Source organism: Lycorma delicatula, chromosome 3 (genome assembly GCF_047948215.1).
Source record: "Lycorma delicatula isolate Av1 chromosome 3, ASM4794821v1, whole genome shotgun sequence".
Classification (NCBI taxonomy): domain Eukaryota; kingdom Metazoa; phylum Arthropoda; class Insecta; order Hemiptera; family Fulgoridae; genus Lycorma; species Lycorma delicatula.
The window spans coordinates 2,849,490-2,864,625 of NC_134457.1; the positions used below are offsets into that span (position 1 = coordinate 2,849,490).

General features: G+C 34.6%; 1 protein-coding gene across 1 annotated transcript in view; it reads right to left on the bottom strand.

Annotated features, from left to right (window-relative positions):
• Positions 1–14,820, bottom strand: part of foxo (forkhead box, sub-group O) — a 480,629-nt gene extending 465,809 nt beyond the window's left edge. Inside the window, exon 1 of the mRNA XM_075359360.1 lies at positions 13,876–14,820. Coding sequence (XP_075215475.1) covers positions 13,876–14,211 — 336 coding nt within the window. The 5' untranslated portion in view covers positions 14,212–14,820. The remainder of the gene's footprint in view (positions 1–13,875) is intronic.
• Positions 14,821–15,136: the final 316 nt, after the last annotated feature.

Genomic DNA, 15,136 nt, shown 5'->3' on the forward strand with positions numbered 1-15,136 from the left:
TCACCCGATTGATGTAGACATGCTGCAAAGAATTGAGGCCGGTTAGAGTGAAAGGCTACAACAATGTATTGCCCAAAATGGACATCACTTGCCGGACATAATTTTTCGTTTACGAGTAAGTAACAAATGCTTTGATTTAACTGGTGTTTCAGTACCAGTAAAACTTTTTTAAAGTAAATATTCAATTTTTTATGATTATTTTAAAAACATCCGGTTCCCGTGAATGACCCTGTATATACTGAAGTTTTGAGAAAATTTAGTTCTTTTTAACCGGATCCGAATTTCAGGACAAAAATCTGAAATATCTCGAAAACGGTCGAAAACGCGAAAACGCTCTGAAAAATTTTGTTGACCCCCCCCCCCCCTTGACATCAAATCCATTCGCTCCCAGTGGTACCCGTCGGACGATAATACTTTCAATGCCCTCGGGGCGGTCGGAAATTGGGGAGGGGGTGTGATCAGGTGCCAGCGTAATACCTCGGCAACCGCTCGTCCGATTTTCACGATTCAAACGGCGTGTGTATCAACAGGTCGAGCGCTAACTGTTTAACCATCGGGTACAATCTTGATCGACCGGATCTTGGTATCCGGAAATTAAATCAGTCCTATGTTCTGATTGCACTCATCCACCGTAAAACGTATCGATCCGATCTTTCGCTAAATACGCCCAAACCTGTGCGCTAGCGCAGCTCTAAAGCATAAACGTATGAAGACTAAAAATTAGAAAATAAGAAATATACAAAAAACTTTTTAAAAACCACTCTTATATTAAACGCACTAAAAATAATCAAATAAAATACGCAAAAAAAGTTTTAGAACACCACTTTTAAATTAAACGCACTGAAAGGTAAGAAAAATTTTAGGACGGTATCTCAGAACCGATTTGACAACAAGCTTTGATGGTGATATGTAATATTTTGTGAAAGTCGTAGCTTCAAATTAAAATTTTTATGTTTTGCCAATTTTTTCATAACCGTGATGGATGACCTAAAGAGTGGGGTGCTGCAGCACCCGTATCAAAAAAGTGGCAAAACTTTTAATTTGAAGCTACGACTTTCACAAAATATTAGATCACCATCAAAGCTTGTTGTCCAATCCATTCTGAGATACCGTCCTAAAGTTACTTTTTACATTTTAGTGCGTTTAATTTAAGAGTTGTGTTTTATAATTCTTTTTTACATATTTTTTATTTATTTATGCGATGGTTTTTCTTCATTAAATAATGAACTGTAACCAAACGGTAAGCACCGGAATGTAACGACCACTAGCGGAAAATCCCGATCAGTTAGTATCAATTTCTACAGTTAAATTTTTAATTTATCTTCGTTACATCGATTTTCATCATTCAAAAAAAATATTTTTATACATAAGGTAATCAATTTTGGACACCTAATAATCCCGTTCGGAGACGCCGCCCACCAGGGCAACCCGCCCGGAGGGCCTAACTGCGTCATAAATAGGTCGATCTTTTCTACTCGTCATAACAAATTACTAGTAAATAAATTAATTACTTTGCCGATGATAATAATTAAATAATAAATAAATTCTACATAATAATTTTAATTTTTATTCAAAAATATTCTTAACCCTACCTTGAAAAGTAGAGTATGCGATTTATCATATTGTACGTCGTTTTTTTAAGGTCACGAAACAAAGTTATTAAAGAAATAAACTACGGTAAGACCGAATAAAGGAAGAATATATCTTGCGAATTTTTAAAAAAATGTTTATTTTTCATCGCAACAATTTAAAAAAAAATTCTTTTATTTATAATCGCATCAACAACTGAAGTCATTAGCGACTTGTCAGTGTAACGTAACCGTACTGGTAGACGTGTACTGTAGAACAAACTTTGGCCGACCGATCCTGAGACGCGTAGTTAATTGAAACCCAATCGCCAAAGAACGGCCGGCCTCCGTGGCGCGAGCGGTAGCGTCTCGGTATTCAATCCGATAAACCCGGATTCGAATCCCGATCAGACATGGTATTTTCACACTCCGCAAAAAATTCTCATTCGCCTACTTCATCCTCTGAAGTAATACCTAACGGTGGTCCCGGAGGTTAAAAAAAAAAAAAAAAAAATCACCAAAGAACACCGGTATCTACGATCTACTATTTCGAACCGAATAAAATCAAGTACCTTTATTAAGATTTGAACCTTAGAAATCTCGACTTCGAAATCAGTTAATCTCCGATGACGAGTTCACCTCTAGGCGGACTCGGGTGATGTTCAAAAATTTAATTTAATGCAGGTGCACATATTTATTGAAATAGGTCTAGAATACGCGTAAATTAATATAAAGAAAAGTAAATACGTATCGGTAACTCGATAAAAATTGATAATACAACCAGAAACTAATGTATTCATCCTTTAAAATTTCAAAACAATATTTCAACAGAAAATAACATATACAAAAACGAATAGAACAGTATATGAAGAGCGAAATAACTTTTTATTTTCTCACTAAATAAGACTAACTTATATAGAACGGAATTATAATTCTACCTTTTCATTAGAAAAAAAAATGCAGTTCTTTTGAAAATACATCAAATTTATACAGACTATATTTATTTTAAGCTTCTTACAAGATGGTGGTAAATACGAATCATTATTTTACTTTTAGAATATGAAAAAAACATATAATAAAAATTCAAATAAAGGCAACCGATACGTTCGAATGCTTCATACATTTCTAAGATAAATAATATATTTTTCAACCCCTTTATCAATTGATTTCTAAACGTTACAAAAAATCCTCCATTTGAAAGAGAGATTTTAAAAATAAAATACAATAAAAATATAAATAAAATAAAATAAATAAACGGTTTAATAACACCGCCGTTCATCTTCTATAAAATAAATAAGTAAGACATCAAACCGCAGAATAAAAAGGAGTAACTGGTATTTATCAAGTTCACACCTTAAATATTTTATTAGTAAACGAAAAAATATTTATACGTACAAATAAATGCACTTATTCGCAGCGGATTTAAAATGTAAACGAATAATTATATAACAGGTTGTGATTTTTAAATCTACTGCTATTTTTCGCAAATTAAAAGAAAAACTGAAAAACGATCAAATAAATTAAAATAATTTTTATATTCTGTACACTCGACTAATAGAATCATTTTTTTCTCTTCCTCGACAGGATTTAAATATCCTTCTGCAGGGTGAGCGATTTAAACTAAACCTTTAGCAAACGTTTACATATTTATTATATTTACGGGAAAGATGTTCTAAGCGAGCACCCTGCCCGGCGATACACTTTTGTGCGCGACCGATCAAATTAAGAATCACCTGACGCAAAATACTTGTTGATCTCTTGTTGAATACAAGTTTGCAATTCATCAACAAGTGTGGAGGATTTCATTTGTAACCTATATCCTTCAAATAGCCCCAAAAGAAACAAAACTGGGGAACGCGGAGGCCAACGCCCTCTGTTGACAGTTCGTTCTGTGCAAGCCTTATAAACGCATGCTAGTGAATCGTTTAAGTAACGTTGGAAGAAGCCGTACTCTTTTCCACGTTAACTGAGCGTAGAATTCTTCGGAAATTGTACGTTCCGATAAAAAAAAATTGATTCCGCTATACGACTGTCAGCATCAGGTAAAACACCGTACAACGATCTTTTCATCGTAAAAAGGTCATCCGATGCTTGGTATCGTGCGAATTAATTTTTTTTTTGTCTTCATTCATTTGACTGGTTTGATGCAGCTCTCCAAGATTCCCTATCTAGTGCTAGTCGTTTCATTTCAGTATACCCTCTACATCCTACATCCCTAACAATTTGTTTTACATATTCCAAACGTGGCCTGCCTACACAATTTTTCCCTTCTACCTGTCCTTCCAAAATTAAAGCGACTATTCCAGGATGCCTTAGTATGTGGCCTATAAGTCTGTCTCTTCTTTTAACTATATTTTTCCAAATGCTTCTTTCTTCATCTATTTGCCGCAATACCTCCTCATTTGTCACTTTATCCACCCATCTGATTTTTAACATTCTCCTGTAGCACCACATTTCAAAAGCTTCTAACCTTTTCTTCTCAGATACTCCGATCGTCCAAGTTTCACTTCCATATAAAGCGACACTCCAAACATACACTTTCAAAAATCTTTTCCTGACATTTAAATTAATTTTTGATGTAAACAACTTATATTTCTTACTGAAGGCTCGTTTAGCTTGTGCTATTCGGCATTTTATATCGCTCCTGCTTCGTCCATCTTTAGTAATTCTACTTCCCTAATAACAAAATTCTTCTACCTCCGTAATCTTTTCTCCTCCTATTTTCACATTCAGCGCTCCATCTTTGTTATTTCTACTACATTTCATTACTTTTGTTTTGTTCTTGTTTATTTTCACGCGATAGTTCTTGCGTAGGACTTCATCTATGCCGTTCATTGTTTCTTCTAAATCCTTTTTACTCTCGGCTAGAATTACTATATCATCAGCAAATCGTAGCGTCTTTATCTTTTCACCTTGTACTGTTACTCCGAATCTAAATTGTTCTTTAACATCATTAACTGCTAGTTCCGTGTAAAGATTAAAAAGTAACGGAGATAGGGAACATCCTTGTCGGACTCCATTTCTTATTACGGCTTCTTTCTTCTGTTCTTCAATTGTTACTGTTGCTGTTTGGTTCCTGTATATGTTAGCAATTGTTCTTCTATCTCTGTATTTGAACCCTAATTTTTTTAAAATGCTCAACATTTTATTCCAGTCTACGTTATCGAATGCCTTTTCTAGGTCTATAAACGCCAAGTATGTTGGTTTGTTTTTCTTTAATCTTCCTTCTACTATTAATCTAAGGCCTAAAATTGCTTCCCTTGTCCCTATACTTTTCCTGAAACCAAATTGGTCTTCTCCTAACACTTCTTCCACTCTCCTCTCAATTCTTCTGTATAGAATTCTAGTTAAGATTTTTGATGCATGACTAGTTAAACTAATTGTTCTGTAGTTTCGTCTGTAGGTTGCGAATTAATACGGCCGGATAAATGAAATTGTACGTCGTCTATTAGGATACACAGCTTCGGGTCTACTTGCCTATCGACAATGATTTTGGGAATACGGTTTCAATATATGAGGGTAAGTCAATTATTATCCGCAATTTAGTTATATTTTTGTTTATGTCGGTAGTACTGTCGTGTTGCGTGATGACGCATGCGTGGTTTAGCTGTTGTTATGTCTGTGCAGGTTTGATGCTGCTAGGTTAGTTCCATTATCGCTGCCCTGCCGTTAACAGTAGCTGCTCCGCTTTCTGTTTGCACCAAAGAAGAAAGACGTTCAGCGATCCGTTTTTTGCAGTGGAAGGTGTATCAGGGCAGGGGCCAAAATGCATCGAAGACTTTAGGTACAGTACGGGAACAGTGTGTTGCCGCAACGGAGTGTCTACGAACGGATTGAAAAATTCAAAAACGGTCGCACAAGTGTTACGCACGACGAAGGAGCCGGTCGACCGTTTACCGCGCCACAAATGAGGAAAAAACTGAGCGTTCACGCGACACGGTTTTCTTAGACAGACGAGTAACTATCGATGAAGCGGCACGTCGTCTGCAAATTAATCACGTTTTTACCTACTAAATCATCCACAACAGACTTGGGTTTCATAAAGTATGTGCAAGACGGGTCACAAAACAACTCGCACAGTCGCATAAACAAACGCGCTTGGACATCTGCCGAAAACATTTGGATCTCTACGGTAACGAACGGGACATCTTGTTAGACAGACTCATCACCGGTGACGAAACACGGATCCGTCGTTACAAGCCGGAGAGTAAACGGCAGAGTACGGAATGGAAACATCCAAATTCGCCCTGCAAAAAACGGTTCAAGACCCAACCGTCCGCAGGAAAACTGACGCTTACGGTTTTTTGGGACTCACAAGGCCCGGTACTGGAACATTATGAAGAAAGGGGCAGGACGATAAACAATGCGCGTTACAGTGAGACGCTTACTGCCAAGCTGAAGCCTGCAATTCGAAGCAAATGCCGAGGACTGCCGTCGAAAGATGTTGTGTTGTTGCACGACAATTTCCGTCCACATACTGCTGAAACGCTCCAGAAAATCGACTTTGAAGTACCGGCTCATCGTCCGTATAGTCTTAATGTTGTCCCTTCTGGCTACCGGTTGTTTGGTCCACTCAAAGAGGCATTAAGGGGCCGTCGATTTACCTCGGACGAAACATTGAAAGAAGCGGTGCATTCCTGGCTCGCAGCTCAACCGACAACCTTCTTTTATGAGAGCATCAGGAGCTTGTGCAACGACGAACTAAGTGCGTTGAGATGCAAGGGGACTACGTTGAAAAATGATGTACATGTAAGTTTCCTATTTGTATTGTAATAAAATTTATAACTACATTGCGTATAATAACCGACTTACCCTCGTATAATTAACACGTTCCGGTTTGTCTTTTTTCATAAGTTATTGCGTAATTGTTAAAAGGTTTCAACTTAAATAACGAAGAATGTTACGTACAGTAACATATTTTACACCGCATTGTTGTGATAACTAAGGAAGACATTTTTTCCGAACCGGAAGAAGTTCATCTACGAGTATCGGCTACGGCCTCTGAGTCAAACGATAAAACGAAAGAACGTTTTATTTCTTTTTGCGTTTAAAACCGACCCCTGTAGCACGCCATTTTTCAATCGATCGTTTTCGCTACTCTGCTGACATACTGGCACCGGAAAATTTTTCCGCCAATATTTGATGCGTTCTCGAAAGATCCAAAATGCGTTTCACAGTAGCGACCCGTTCATTCCTCGAACGAATAAAGCGTTTTAGAAAAACACATGTGCAAAGAACGAAACTATACTACAATAAACCATGAATAGTTTACAAACGACAACAAAAACTGCAGCTCGAACCGACTGAAAAAAAAAAACAAATCGACTCCGTCCGATTAAGTTGCTCAGCCTGTACAACCCGAATGAACTAAAACAGATGTTAAAAATTAATTGTCCAATCGATAATATATAAAATTGTCTTTATTAGTTAGTATCATCTAACAATGAATATTGTACATTTTATCTATAATTTCGAAACTGACAAAATCTTATTTATTTATTAATTTAAATAAACAAAATTTATTTTTGTTCTTTTGTCGGGTGATATTGACACTTAAGGCTTGAAGCTTATGCGCGAGATATGGAAATGGAATATTGTAGCGTATGAAAGATTCCACCGCCTGACCGGGATTTGAACCCGGGACCTCCGGATAAAAGGCCGAGGCGCTACCCACTTCCCCACGCAGATCGCTGAATTAATATTATAAAGAAAGTAATTACATTATACAACGTTAATAAAATACGGGTACCCTTAAATAACTTTTCAACAGTTAAACGTAGAAAAATTAAATTTATTAAATGCTCCTAAATGGAAACGATCTATTTTGCGGTACAGTCACCGTACCCGTAAGCCACCACGAGGAAAGATTAAAAAAAATAAATCTCTAGTAACGATCGCTTATCGAAAAACAGATCGTATCGATATTATATTTCATTTTTTTAGCGTTAATCTGTTGAAAATTTATTCAAGATGTACTTTCTTTTTCCCGTTTAGCCTCCGGTAATTACTTTTCAGATAATACTACAGAGGATGATATGTATGAGTGTAAATGAAGTGTAGTCTTGCACATTCTCAGGTCGGCCGTTACTGAGATATGTGGTTAATCGAAACCCGACCGACAAAGAACACCGGTATCCACGACCTAGTAGTCAAATCCGTTTAAAAATAACTGACTTTACTAGGACTTGTGAACGCTAGAATTCTCGACTTCCAAATCAGCTGATTTTGGAAGACGCGTTCACCGTTAGACCAGCCCGGTGGGTTATTCAAGATGTACTGCAGAATACTTTTGAAACTAACTGTGAAAGAATAAAATGGCTGCTATTTTGGTTAGGACTGTTGTAACTCGAAGTTTATTACGTCACAGTTTTATTATTTACTGCGATTTAAAATGATGTGTCAACCCCGAACCTTTTAATTTAAAGTTTTCCGGTTGACCCTATATTGGGATCTGGTGAATGTTAGGGTCACAGTATTTTTTTCCAAATATTACATTTGGAAATCAAGTTCGTGTTTTATTTCTTTTAATTTACTAAAGTTTTACAAAAATAATTTTCTGCGCTTCAGGTAATTTTTTCCGACATTGTCACATTAATAAGCAAAGTATATATATACAAGCTATAATGATAAATTTAATTTATATTACGTTACGTTAATACTTAATCATTCTGTACTAATATTAGACAACCGGTCGCCCTTGAAAATGTCACATGTATTTTAAGAACACTCGACAGCTTTTGCGGTAGAAAGCGAGATTTTTTAGCGGAAGATTCTTAACGCGTCGCCCTTGTATGTTTATATGATCTTTGAATAAGTTTCAAAAAAATACTTCTAGTTACGTAACGATAAAATACTCCAATAAGATTATTCTAACAAACCCGGGTTGTAAAAATTGTTAAATTTACCGCTTACGGATCGATAATCGCGTAAAAAATATATTTGCGACAAATTACGATATGAATACAGAGTAGGTCGTATAAACGTCATAGAATTTGACGGTTACACGAGATAAAATTTGAATAGCGCTTCCGTAAATAAATACGGCAACTGACGACGGGAAAACTCCACCGGCTCATATAGCGATTCTATTTTGGATCTGTAACAGAGACTGAGAACAGATGGCTATGGATATTTGTGTCGTCGCGTATAAAATTGTAAACGTAAAAAGTTGCACCTTATTACGACCGAATAGCCAGCAGCGGTTTACAACAATAAATTAAAAATATTTACGCTTTAATTTATTTTTTACGACAAACTTTTACGTCGAAATCGTTCATCAGAAACGGACAAAAAATGTTTCGATTCTTTTAATAAAACGATTTTAAAATAATATATTTACAGTAATGCAGTACTCTTAATCTGTACAATATAGACTTACATAAACGTAACATAATATAGGTCACCTCAGAAACCGGTAGATATTTTACCGGTTTAACTAGCCCAGGATTTCCCCCGATGAATCAACGGTAACCGCGGTAAAATCTTGATCAGAGTGGTATCACAAAATATACGTAAAATTAATTATAAAATAAAAACACAGACGCGATTTAAAGTCCATATTGCAAAGCGTAAACACAGTAATTAATATTAAAATAAACCCGTGAAGATATTAAATATAAAAAATAAATCACAAGTCAAAAGACCTTAAGAAAATTATTTGTGCACATATTTACGTACAAGTTAAACAGCGGTGCGATAAATTCAGGTTATTCTTAAAAATTCATCGACCGAGCAATATTTTTTCAGTAAATGAAAATTTTAAATAAGATTTTTAAACGGTTCGATAATTTGTTAAAAAACGACAATGCAAGCGTAAATGGACTTTTTATTTTTTTTCTAACGGAAAAAATTGCTTTATTATCGGAATTGATGACATATCATTTAATTAACAATAAAATCGGTTAACAGCAAAACACAGTCTTTGAAAATACTTTTAACCGATGTTCTAAAGCAATGTTGTAAGGATCGGTCTAACGGTAAACTCATTGTAGTAAATAAGCCGATTGTGAAGTAGAAGTTCTCAGGTTGAGCTCCTAATAAAAGTTATTTTATTCAGATTTGAATACTCGACCGCGGTGTTCTTTGACGGTGTCGGGTTTCAATTAACAACACGTCTCAGGAACGGTAGGCCTGAGTAAAAAATTTACCGAAACAGTTACATAACAATATATCTGTAAATTTTTAATATTTCTAAAGCGTAATATCTTTCTCTTTCCTGTTTAGCCTCCGGTAATTACCGTTCAGATAATATTTCAGAGGATGAATGAGGATGATATGTACGAGTGCAAATGAAGTGTTAGTCTTGTACATTCTCAGTTCGACCGTTCCTGAGACGTGTGGTTAATTGAAACCCGACCGCCAAAGAACACCGGTATCCACGATCTAGTATTTAAATCCGTGTAAAAATAACCGACTTAACTGGGATTTGAACGCTGGAACTCTCGACTTCGAAATCGGCTGACTTGGGAAGACGCGAAGTAATATCTGAACGGTAATTCCCGGAAGCTAAACAGGAAAAATAAAACATAAGTCGCTAATGATTGTAACTGGTGTTGAGACTATAAATAAAAGTATTAAAATAAATAAAAAGTTTTGACGTTTGTTTGGTAAACATGTTTGCAACCGATGAAAATTGTTTGTAATTTTTTTCCATTCATCATTTTATTTATTATTATTATTGTTGTTGTTATTTGTTTTCTCAAACCAATTTTCCAGCTACTGCAGGGTAAGAGTGTGTGTTTATAGGCAAATGCAATTACCGCTATCGGGTTGCCACGACTGATGTAGCCGGAAACATACTGGATTGTAAGTGTAAAATGTACCTGTAAACATGTACTCTTGAACAGATTCAAGTCGACCGTTTCTGAGACGTGTGGTTAATTGAAACCCGACCGTCAACGAACACCTGTGACCGCAGTCTAGCATTCAAATTCGAATAAAAGCGACTACCATTATTGGGATTTGAACCTGAGAACTCTCTATTCGAAATCGGCTGATGACGAGTTTACCGCTAGACAAATCCGGTGGGTTGCAACGATTTTATTTTGAATAAACTCTTGAAATTTGTTCGAAAATCGCTGATTTCGCGATGACGAGTTTAACCGCTAGACTAACCCGGCGGGTTTTTATTATTATTATTATTATTACAATTATTATTAATTTATTAAACAATAATTTTCCATATTTTAATGAGTAATGAAAAAAAATATATATATAAATTAATTTAATTTTGAAAGAATTACCGATTAAATATTTGACATAATTTAAAAATAAAAATAAACGATCACAATTATTTTTTTTTAACGACAAAATGTAAAGATGCGATGACCAATAAACGGTTTACTTTATTCTTTAAATCGCAATACAACAGAAACATTTTAAGTTAATGTAGTTAGAAACCGAAAAATAAATTTTAATTGAAAATATAATAAATAACAACTTACCTATATACAAATTTTTATTTAAAAAATCCATTGAAAAACTAATTACTACGTGCGAAATCGTTTAATTATTTTGTACTGAATTAAAAGAGCGTCGTTCGAAATACACGCAAAACAAATCCATGTATTATTAGCAAATACTACTACTTAAGCGTAAATTGGAATAGATGAAATAAAGTTTGATTTCATTAGTCAGGCTCTGAAAAATAATGAACGAAATTCGATAAATTTAAAATTTTATCATAAGGATAACAATAACAATAGCACAATGAACTGACCTTAGTAATCTTTACATTATGTTCCGAATAAAATAAATACTACAATAATAATAATAAATAAAATAACATCTTTCGTATTACAGGGAATTTTTCTACACTCTACAAAAGGCAAATGCTTAATAATATTTCAAATTAAAACAAGGCAATTATAATTTTATTTTATTTAATCGAAAATAAAATCTTATAATATGACAAATAAATTTAAACAATTAAAAGAATATTCCGTCCGTTAAATATGAAGAACCTTGATTAAACAGATAATCGGTCGCCGAGCTTCGGTGATAATTGATAATCTTACCGCTAATATTATATCTTTTCTGTGACACTTCAGCTCAATAATTCAATTCGTATAAATCTTTACTGAATTTCAATTTATTTACTAAAATTATATCAAATAAAAATGTTTTTCTAAAAAACAATAAGATAAACCGATTTCGTTTGTAACAACATCAAAGTTTCGCTTTTCAGCGCCTTAATAAAACGCTAAACGTGCGGTCATTAATTAAACATTTACTATACTTACGTATACGGACATTATCTCTTTGGGTCGCCCGAAAAGTCGTTATGATTTCAAGGTACAAAAATTTGGCTTCAGATCGTCTTTTGCCGGTCGTAAGTGTACGTAAATCGTGTAAAACGATATTTAGAAAATTAAAACTTCCGACTGTGTTTTTGTGTAATTGCCGTTCCTAGCATTACCGCTCTAAAATTCGTAACCGACGCGTTTCGGGGAGCTTCCCTTCTTAAAAATACTTTTTGCTCTATTCCATTCTCAAAATTGAATTTTTGAGGTTCCATTCCTAAAATACTTTGTACTTTTGAGAACGGAAGAACTTCGAAACGCGTTAACTACGAACGTTAAGAGCGACGATGCTAGGAAGAGCGGAATATTACTGAAATCGATTATGATAATCCCAGCGAAAACATAAACTTCAGCTTGCGGTAGAAAGGTTTTATTAATATTTTAAGTAATTGCCGAACCGTTTAAAGAATCTTCCCCGACGATTTATTTAAAATACAATTAAAATATTTCCTTTTATATTCTGTTAATAGATTTTAAAATAATAGCTATTAATCTTTTTTTTTTTAACTGAAATCTCAGCGTCCCGTTCGACGTGTAAATATAGCGGAACAAAAAACAATCGGTTATTTCTCTTTCATACAAATAAAACAAAATGCGGTAGTATATAATGTCGGTAGTTAGTTTGTCAAGCGTTAATTTGTTTACAGATTTCACAATTAATAGTATAATTATTGTTCGTTTACGATGTCGTCTACGCTACGATTCCCTAAGTTAATAATCGGCTTACTTAACGTTATAAACGGTGAAAATAGAACGATTATAAAAATTCGAAAAAAAAATACGAGTTCGCGAAATATTTCTGTATTTTATTAAATAAAAGAGCGCACAAATGCCGTTGATTTTATAAACGAATATATGAATTCGCGATTCACTAAATGGAAACACGAAAAAATTTATATCGAGAAAAAGAGTAAGATTATCTTACATCCACGGCAACTAGAAATGTCACGCGGTGTTTGACGAATAAATAAAATAGTATAACTTCGTAATAAACATCTGTTTACTTTTAATATAAATTTATTTGTTATAATTTTCCTGGAATCGGTTAAATCCTGAAATCCAGTTACGATTACAAACACTTTAAATTAGTACGGATCTTCTAGATAGACTAAGAGTACGAATGACTTTTTAACGTAAAAAAGTCGCTTGAAAAAATAATAAAACTACCTTACATTAAATTACAGAACGGCCAAAAGATTTTAATTTCATAAATAAAAAACGGCATTTTAAAAATATATAAATTATCTCTTCTCGTATTGTAAATTATTCTTATCTAGTCATCGTTAAAAAAAAAAAAAAAAAAAAAAATCCGAATAATTTAAATACTTTTTAGTAATAATCGTATTTAGTTAACTAGAAAAATAATGAATAGCAAATTTAAATATGTAAATTAAAGCCGTGTAATAAAAAAGGCCAATACGTAAATCAAAGGTCAAATATAAGTAAACAAAAAAGATACTTCAGATCAATCGATTATCGTAAAACTAACTTAACGCGTTCCTGTAGAGTACATTTAAATAATATAATACAAATAAATTAAACGAAGACGCGGGGTAAAGTTAACTTAAGAATCGATTATTAAAATAAAAATTACGTTTTAATTATTTTTTAACAATCGCTTTACGAAAACATACGCGAACATTAAGTATTCGGTAAAACTTCGTAAACGCAAAAACTATATTTAATAAGTTTTCCGACTGTTAAATCGTGCGATATAAATCGAATAAACATTAAAATTATTTTTTTTAAAAGAGTATTATTATAATAATACTAACAAAATAATTTACGTCAGAAAAGATAAAAGATGTGTTTGCCGTTCTTGATTAGAAGGACCTTGGGCTCGTGATAATGTACCAAGAATGTAAATATTTACGCCAGGTATGATCGCATCTAAAAGAGTTTCACGACTACAATACACTTGAACGCTTGCCAGTTCGGTTACGCAATCTTAACTACTGTAGAAAGAAATATTTATATAATAATTTATTTCATTAAATGCGTCTTACCTTCCATCCGGCAGAGCTGTTGCTATCGCCCTTATCTTTAAAATAAGGTACGTTCTGAACCATCCATTCGTAGATCTGCGATAACGTAAGCCTCTTTTCGGGTGCGGATCCGATCGCTTGAGTGATGAGATCGGCGTACGACAGGTTTCCCCAAGCGTTTCGACGACTCGAATTTTTCTTTAATTGAGCCGAAGCCGGTTGACCGACAGCGCCTATTAGTCCTGAAGGCGCGACTTCCCCGCCCGCAACGTCGTCGGGTCGAGGCAGCGGCCACGTGTTGGACCTAGCGCGCTGTTGAGGTTCAAAGCCCAAATCCAATTCTGTCAGCGGCTCCATATTACGCGATTCGATCTTTTATAATTAAACTTTTTTTACACACCGCACAAATTTAAAAACAAAAAATTATAAAAAAAAAAGAAAAAACAGTTCGATCGACTAAAACGAATATAGAAACCTCGATGTAGACATATTTTAATATAGCGAACACCGTCCGCTAAAACACTTTTCCACAAACAACACTTCAAAAAAGGTTCTGGTTCGTAACTATTATTAGATTTAAAAGAAACGTACAAGTACAATAATATATTACAAAATACGACTAAAAGTTAACGACTACAACGACGTACCGTCAATGACACGCAGCAGCAGCATCGCGTAAATAAATAAACAACGATTCGTAGATAATACATCGGTTAATCTTAGTATCGCACATTTCTAATAAATAAAAACGGCAGTTCTGATAAGACGTAACACGTGTGTATATCGTAAAAGTACAAACAGAGCCACTGACAACTATAACTGTATATTAACAAAAACAAAACTCGAAAAAAATACAGCGAAACCCCGTTTCAAACAACTACGTCTTAAAAAACGGAGAAATAAAATCGTCCTGGCCAAATTACAAACGAAACGTACTCCACGACGGCCGACAGCCTTCTGAATTTAAACCGACGCAGTTAGCTACGCTATGCTAAGAAACAACACAGCTGATGCGTGACGTCACTAGTAAAGGATACTGCGCATACAGTTGTGCGCACGCTACTTACTACGCTCGCGCCGGTCGAGTCGTGTCGGTGAAAGAGCGGAGAGAGGAGAGTACACCTGAATCAAACAAGTGTCCTTCCTTAACCGAAGGTAATTATTCAATAGCACGATTTCACTCCGCTGTCGAGTACAGTACTTAAATATCGCTCTTCCAACAACCCTATTTCTTGCGTTAACAATAACAGTATTACGTGCAACAGGTTCCTCGCACTAATAA